Here is an 8222-nt window from a genome sequence, read left to right as displayed (position 1 = left end):
CCTAGTTTATTATTGATAAATTACATTTCAAAATAAACAAATCTAACTTTGGACTTTCTATTGAAATCCTATTGAAAACAAAAACATGAAAGCTTAATTTAAAAAAGCTTCACCCTGAAATTGTTAGAAACCCAAGTGAACATCAACCCCGATGGATACATCCAACAAACCCAACCAAGTGTGTTCGCACTGCAAACAAACCCAGATCCACAGCCAGCAGAGTCGTCGTCGTCAAACAGTGTGGGAGAGCCTGCGGGGATTGGCAAGCTATTCCCAATCAGATTGAATGGGATAATAATGCAAACAAACACGAGCTCGGCTGATGTGGACTTGGGTTTGGGGGGGTTTTCCTCTGATTTTCAGAGCAGAAAAAAAACCAGACGAACCTCTTCACGTAACAAACACAAACCACGTAGCGACTTTTTTGAGTCTGTTTTCTTTCCCAGTTTGAACACATCCATCGCGTCGAGATCTGGGGGAAATCAACGATTTGGGACCTGGTTCCGTCCCCGGAGGTCATCCGTGCGTAATCGAACCTTTTGCGCTTCCAAGCTGGGGTAGAGTTCCGCGAACAATTTTAAATTCCGACCTCGCGCGTCTTCCCGGATCGGATTACATCACTTTTGGAAAGTTCGGAGAAGAATCAAGCTGCAAAAAAGCTGCTACTACATCCAGGTGTAACTTTTCACCCCCGCAGTGTCACTTTATTAGAGCCACCTTCCAGCGGTACACGTAGTTCTGTTGGCCATTCTCCCGCACCAGGTAGTCCACGCGGACCCGTTTGACCCCATTGCGTTGCTCCAGCACGGAAACCTCCGACCTTCCATCGTCCTCACCGTCCAGGATCACGTGGTACCAGAACACGGTTCCGCTCGTATTGCGGCAAGTGTGTCCCTCGAGCACCGTATAGTTGAAGCCCTTCCGGTTGAAGACCGCTTCCAGCGTGGCCGAGACCCTGCCCGAGTGGACCGGCTGCTTCAACTCGTGGAACTGGAACGGCGACTTGTTCAGGCAGTCCTTGGCACCGATCACTGCAAAAGCATTCCAAGCATGACCATCAACTTCGTATTCAACAACAACAACACAGTCAATCGTCACTAACCGATTCCGGCGAGAAGAACCACCAAGGCCACCAGTAGCTTAACCATCATCCTAGAGGCTAATCAGGAAGAAATACTCTGTTTTCAATAATTACACACACTGGGTTCTGTTCGCAACGGGCGCAGTTCCTAGACTGATAAGGAGTTAAACGTAGTAGCTGCTACTAATTTGGCCTGGAGGTTGGTTCGTTCGTCTGGTGATTACAGACTTGGGATGCTACGCGATCGTGAGACGCGCGCCTTGTCGGAAATGATGACGCACTGTTTAAATATAAAATATTGAAATACATGTGTGCCAAAGTGGTGGCCGAAAATGTTGTGACCAGAAAGCTGAAATAATTTCAACTCACTTTTGTGCTATTATTAATAAGAGCACATAAGCAAATCTTGCTTGAACAGTTGTGCAAATTCGAGAAAAAAAAGTTGTCGATTCCAGTCTATTACCTTGCTATTTGCACAGATGGTTCAATCTATGCCAAAGCTTCAACAAACTCAATTCCTCGATTCCTCCCCGAAATGTTGAAGAGAGTTTGTTATTAGTCATCTTCAAATTGAAATTGCGTCTCATTACGAGAGCAATCCTCATGACATGACACGATCATGACAATAAACAAATTAAGCGAAAGATCAGCATCGCTGTTTGATGGTAAGAGATTTAATATCAGCTCTCATTTTTAGTAAAAGTTACGATTTTTGAACATTTGTTTACCCCTTAGCGACCCAAGTCTGTCTCCAGACATGCTACGATATTAGTATTCGCCAGGAATCAATTATAAAACCAGTAAATAATTTTCTAAAAGCATTGGAAATGAAAACTTTTAAGATTGAAAAAAATGGTTTCACAGTAAAAATAAGTTAATACGATTGTTGGCATATCCAATTACATCAAATGAATTATAGTGGAAACCATAGTTGAAAGGAACTCCAAAATCTCTATTTGTTTAAAGAAATACGAAATTGTTACCTGATTACCTCAAAATAAACTTTATCGAATTGAATTGAATAAGTTGAACTTTGATGTTACCTCAGGAAACTGATAACTTTTCATCAATATATGTTGAATTTATTTTTTCCTTAACATTAACTTAGATAAAATTGAGTAAAAAAGAGATAATCAATCATAATTGCAAATGACCAATTTCACGGAAATTTTACTGAACGTAATAAATGTTAAAATAAACTATTATATATTTAATGTGCAGGAAGTATTTTCTTCACTTCATCGTTTTATAAAAATGTTTAATTAATCTTTAATTACATAAAAAAATTATCAATAAGATTGCCGAGACAAACTTATTTAACGTTCTGCAAAGCATTTTTGATTTTTATTATTTATATCCCAGCAGAATTTGATTTGCATGCAAGTTGGAAAAACTTGAATGAGAACCAACTGAAAATATAATTTTAAAATGGCTATAAATATGCGTAGAAACAATTAAATTTTGAAAACCAGGGGGGCTTCAGAAAGGGGAAAACGTGAACATTAAGATGCATGTATTGGTTTAGTTGTTTATTGAATAGTTCTTTTGTAAAATAGTCGACAAGGTAGCTAATTTTGGCCTAAACTAACATTTCAAACGGGTGTATCTCAAAATTGGGACCATTTGGAGCAATTCTGGACCCGGATTCGGATTCAGCAGGCAAAATTCTACTAGGAACACATATATTCGTCTCAGAGACAAAATCTTGTTGAACTGTGTTATCCTCACCCATTCAATTTAAAATAACAATATGTCTTATTCGTTTTATACAAATGCATTTAATTTTTTTTTATTTTAATATTTAAAACCAGTAAAAACTTTTCTTATGTATCTCCGATTAATATATTTTTTAATTAGTATTTTATTGCTCGTGTAAAAATATGTTGAAAGCTTTTAACTCCCATTTAATAAAAATCGTTTAAATAGGATCCAAGGAGCAACACAATTATTACTACCAAAATAATAAAAATGTCATGGATTGACTTTTAACCTTGTTTTACAGTCAAATGGCGAAAGTTTTTCGAAAAAAGAAAAATAACATTAAAATGGTAAAAATCAAGAAAATTATTAACCATTTTTTTAAATAAATTTACATATAAAATTTTTCAGAAACATAACAGTAATTTAATAGTTTTTTAATATGCGATGATTAATTACGTTGCAAATGAGGGCCAATCTGTTTTTATTTTTATTTCAGATCTGTACGGATAAAATATTTGAAAAATGTTCATTTAATAAAGACCAATAGGCTTTATCCATAAAGTACGTCACGCTAAAATCAGCCAAAATTTACCCCCCCCCCCCTCCCCCCCTTTGTCTCGCTTTTCCTATACTTACAACACGCAATGTCACACTTGCTCAGACCCCCCCCCTCCCCCCCTAGAGCGTGACATACTTTATGGATGACGCCATATACAATTTCACCGATTTCCACGACAAATACCAGATGTCACGAATTTTTACTGTATGTGAAGAAATGCATTTTTCATCACCACCAATATTGACCAATATTGATTACAAATTTTCAGGTCTAACAATTTGATTTATGGTGAATTTGATTGTCCGAAGTTATTTTTTTCGAAGATTTAAAACTTCGCTTGTTTCCATTAAAATAGTACTCAAAACTCTTTCTCATTTAGGGGAGAGTGGGGAGACTTGATCCCCGGGGAGACTTGATCCCAAGCCTGTATCTCGTCAGCATGTGGGTAAAACAATTAGCTTTGTTCTAGAAAGTTGTGCGAAATTAACTAAAACTCATTATAGAAAACAATGAAAAAAAATAAAAAATGTTTAGATTGAGTTACACACGTTTTTCTAAAACGAGCTGCAAAAAACTTCCAAGAGATCTTTTTTTCTTTGTTTTGATATGTATAGAAAACACTCAAAAATGATTCAAAAAAATATTGTTTATACATGAATTGTTTGATAAACTTATCAACTCTAAAACCCTTACGCATTTGATGTTAAATTTATCGTCATAATATTTTTACAATCAATTGTTTAAAAAAGTGCGTTTAGGGAGACTTGATCCCTGCATTTTTACAGTCACTGGAATCAGCCTCAAGATTAATTAATTGGGCTGGGTTTTCATACATTGTTTCCTTTAGTATAGTAGTACATAACTTACTGCAGTTTGAACCTTTTTTCAAAAGTTTTTTAAACAAAAATTTCCAGCTTTTGTAAGAATGCTTAATTTTGGTCTAAAAAATAATATTTTAAGTTTTTAAATATTCTACATACTAAACTTGTTATATTTTGAACACAAACGTACAGGTTTTATGTGAAATTGCTGTAACTTATAGAAAATTAAAAGTTTGGATGAATAAGAAACATTTTGCTTAAGATTTCTTCAAAATGTTGAAAGGGGGATCAAGTTACCCCTAACATTTTTAAAATGCCGGTTTAAAATATTTTTTTAAAACGCTTGGCATGATTCGAAGAGTTCATCTGATGAAATACCCGTATTAGCCAAACATAGATGAATGTTTAAGCTTTCAATTCACGCTAAAAGTTTATAGTTTTGTGAGAAATTGACAGAGTTATGTGCGATACAAAAAAAGGGGATCAAGTCTCCCCACTCTCCCCTACGACGTCTTAACTATCGAAAGATTTACATAAGGAAAAAACATTATTAAAATAGCATTATTTTTTCCATACTAACAACCCAACCATAATGAATCTTTATATGTTGTAGGGTGCAAATTAACAGTAAACAATTGGAATTAATGGGCCTGAATATACTCATTTTTTAAAGTATTGACAGATTCAGTGTAGACAGATTTTTGCTAAATTTTTGTTTAGTTTTGAGGGCAATGATTTTTTTAAAGATCACATTTTTAGAAATCAATGTTGGCCAAATTAGGAATAATCTTGCGATAGCAAATAATGAAGCTGCAGGAGTGGTCCAAAAAATGATCCGATTCGATTATTTTTAGAACTCACAAAAAATAAATCTTCAAAAAATTCTCTTTGTCAATTGTAGATGAAACGCTTTTCAGTAATTTTTTTTTAATTAACATTTTTTTTATTGTGTAGGTCAGAAAATCGAAATTTCACTGTACTAATGTGACATTCATTCAAACTCATACAGTTTTCATTGCATCGATCCCACGCAGCATCGTGGCATCGTCATGCATCTCTTTCACACAACCAAAGCGCCATTCGTCCCACTCACACCAGCTCAAGCGCTGCGCGCTCGTTAACCAAGGCACGCAACTGTATTGGTGTCATCCGTCAAGCTCGTTCGCCACGCGCGCTCTCGTTCAACGTCGTTTCACGTTTCATTCACAAAAGTGCGCTTGTCAAAATCGGTCCACGTTACGGTGTTGCTTCCCGCCGAATCTCATTCATACATAAAACCAGTGAAAATGTCCGTGTTTTGGTGTGGCTTCCACTACGCTACGCTGCAGGTGAACGGCCAGCGATTCATCGGTCCGCCGGAGCTCGTCCCGGAACCGTCCTACCGGTTCGAGCTGTTTGTGAAAAACTTGCCGCGGCACCTGTTCGAACGGGAACTGGTTCCGCTGTTTAGCAGTGCCGGCTTCGTTTACCAGATCCGGCTGCTGATGTGTTTCACCGGGTTGAACCGCGGAATCGCCTACGTCCGGTACACGAACGAGCAGGACTTCCAGCGGGCCGTCACGATCTTCCACGAGCTGCAGCTGACGCCGCGGTTCCTGCTGTACGCCTGCCGGAGCCTGAACCTGAGCAAGCTGGTCATGTTGGACATTGATCCGGCCATCGACAACTTTATCATCCGGGAGGTGATCCGCGAAGTTTGCGGCGGAGAATGCGTAAGTACCATAACCTAGAAACATTTCAAAACTAACGAGTGTTAATCCGGCAGGTGTTCTTCGGCATCCGGAACTGCAAGGAGGGCAAAAAGTTCGTCATCATCCAGTTCAAGTGCCACTACGAGACGGCCCTGTCCCGGCGTAAGCTGATTCCGGTGTGTGCCCGGTTCGGCGAAACGTGCTACCTGAAGTGGTACGCGAAGCGCTAGGCGGCCGGAACGAGCCCTCCCCCTGGATGCCGGATAGAATGCGCAGATGAACTCGAAAAGAACTGGCACGTAATTGTATAAAACTGACTTCTTTTGTATCGTTTTGGTGTAATTTTAAGTTGAAAGTTTTATTTGTCGCGTTTAAGTTTTTGAGTTCAGTTAACTTTTTTCTTTACCTTTTGATGTTATCCTAAGTTTAATCTACCTACTTGGTATTATTTATTTTAATATTTATAGCAAAACATGGAAACAAATTGACGTTGTATGCAAGAGAAACATATATTATACCGTTTTATATCAAAATGTTATGAATAAAAGCTTGAAATGTTATTCAGTTAAGAGGTTGTTTTGGTTACTTATTCGAATTGAGAATGATTTATGACAAGTAGAAGAATATAGAATAGAATATCGAGGTTTGCGCCATTCTCAGCCAACTTGCTCGAAATCGGATAAAGTTACCCAGATCCCTCTTCAATTTGCGTAAAACTTTGTCCTAAGGGGTAAATTTAGTCCATGATCACGAATTTGAGTTCAATTTTTTCGATATATTGTGACGGAGGGGCGATACGACCCCTTTCATTTTACTAAATTTTAACTAAGCCACTTTTTCAGTAATTTAAAGATTCAAACCGTGAAGAGATAGAAATTTTATGTAAAAATGACTTTTGTGTAAAATTGGACGCCCGATTTGATGGCGTACTCAAAAATCCGAAAAATCGTATTTAACATAAAAAAGTCTAGTAATTTAAGTCCCAGATCCCTAATCCCTAATGATATTTTGTGACTGCTTTGTACGACTTTTTTCACACTCGAAAAAGACATGATTTTCAATAATTTGCATTTGAAAATATCTCGTTCCTTTTGTGACTTTTCAGCATTCCCAAAATAAATATCTTGTATTTTATAGTTTTTTTACCGCTTTTTTTAGAAAACATAAAAAGTCACATTTCACACTACAGTCTGGTATCCGAGTTAAAATTTTTGAAAAAAAAAAAGATTTAAGGAAAAATAATTGGAATTAACAGAAAATAAAAAAAAAGATGCAAAAAAAATTTACAATCAAAATTAAATTAACATCTAGCATAAATTGTGAAAATGACCAACATGAGTGTTTTCGTGGCGCAGGGGTAGCGGCTTCGGCTGCCGATCCCGATGATGCTATGAGACGCGGGTTCGATTCCCGCCTTATCCACTGAGCTTCTATCGGATGGTGAAGTAAAACGTCGGTCCCGGTTTCTCCTGTCTCGTCAGAGGCGCTGGAGCAGAAATCCCACGTTAGAGGAAGGCCATGCCCCGGGGGGCGTAGTGCCAATAGTTTCGTTTTTTTTCGAGTGTTTTTGCCACAAAGCAATTCTCTGAGATTTCGGTCAATCGATTTGGTATCTTAGGCAAAGTTGTAGGTATGGATAAGGACTAGAGAGCCTATATGGAGAGGCGAAATGTCACTCTCAGGGATCCAATCAAACTTTCAAATCGGGGTTCCAATCGAGCAACAAGATCATGCAAGAACAAGGTCGGAATCAATTTAAAATAATTTTGGCAAAAAAAAACGAGACTTATAACAATCACAAGTATTGTAAAACTGTTGTTGATAATAATCTGGTAGTTTTTGTTATGTTTGTGCTTGTTCGGTACAAGAAAAGTGCCACCACCAAAGAAAAACTGCAAGTTTAACAACCTTAAATTTGAATGACTTTGGTTGTTTGAAATTTCTCCCAGAACATTTCACTACACTGAAAAAAATGATACGCAGTAAAAAAAATTGGTGATTTCGAATTTCACGTTTTGTCACTAAAACTTGATTTGCAAAAAAAAAATTCTGACATTTGTTTGGGGACATCAAATGCCTATTTTTCAAAAAATTCCAGAACGGACAAAAAATCTTTGACCGAGTTATGAATTTTTGAATCAATACTATATTTTTTTACCCGTGTATAATTTTTTTGCAGTGTAGTCCTTAACTTTGCCGAAGACACCAAATCGATCAAAAAATTCCTTCAAAAGATAATTTTTTTTTAATTTTCATATATCATTTTTGTATGGACAGCTTTCGTAGGAAATTTGTATGAAAAATTATATGGACAAACTAATGATGCAAAATGGCATACCGAAAGCACCAAAAAAGTTTCAGACGGATTA

At 37.1% G+C, this 8222-nt stretch overlaps 2 protein-coding genes across 2 annotated transcripts; one reads left to right on the top strand and one right to left on the bottom strand.

Moving 5' to 3' along the window:
* Nucleotides 1-663: 663 nt before the first annotated feature.
* On the bottom strand, nt 664-1259 carry LOC120427357 (uncharacterized). Its single transcript, XM_039592212.2, has 2 exons — nt 1103-1259; nt 664-1031 (listed from the first exon to the last, which is right to left on the bottom strand). The coding sequence occupies exons 1-2, from the start codon at nt 1149-1151 to the stop codon at nt 700-702; spliced, it is 381 nt and encodes a 126-aa protein (XP_039448146.1). The 5' UTR covers nt 1152-1259; the 3' UTR covers nt 664-699.
* Nucleotides 1260-5363: 4104 nt separating this feature from the next.
* Nucleotides 5364-6212, top strand: LOC120427358 (probable RNA-binding protein 46). The gene is made up of 2 exons (XM_039592213.2): nt 5364-5874; nt 5928-6212. The coding sequence occupies exons 1-2, from the start codon at nt 5449-5451 to the stop codon at nt 6081-6083; spliced, it is 582 nt and encodes a 193-aa protein (XP_039448147.1). The 5' UTR covers nt 5364-5448; the 3' UTR covers nt 6084-6212.
* The last annotated feature ends 2010 nt before the right edge of the window (nt 6213-8222 follow it).

Source organism: Culex pipiens, chromosome 2 (assembly GCF_016801865.2).
Source record: "Culex pipiens pallens isolate TS chromosome 2, TS_CPP_V2, whole genome shotgun sequence".
In the NCBI taxonomy this organism is placed as follows: domain Eukaryota; kingdom Metazoa; phylum Arthropoda; class Insecta; order Diptera; family Culicidae; genus Culex; species Culex pipiens.
The sequence above is the reverse complement of the archived record's forward strand: the minus strand, read 5'-3'. Positions and strand labels throughout refer to the sequence as shown.

Coding starts and splice junctions, on each gene's coding strand:
- LOC120427357 (XM_039592212.2), bottom strand. CDS start 1,151: ATGATGGTTAAGCTACTGGTGGCCTTGGTGGTTCTTCTCGCCGGAATC. Junction 1,032..1,102: donor GGTTCTTCTCGCCGGAATCG/GTTAGTGACGAT, acceptor ATGCTTTTGCAG/TGATCGGTGCCAAGGACTGC.
- LOC120427358 (XM_039592213.2), top strand. CDS start 5,449: ATGTCCGTGTTTTGGTGTGGCTTCCACTACGCTACGCTGCAGGTGAAC. Junction 5,875..5,927: donor AAGTTTGCGGCGGAGAATGC/GTAAGTACCATA, acceptor TTAATCCGGCAG/GTGTTCTTCGGCATCCGGAA.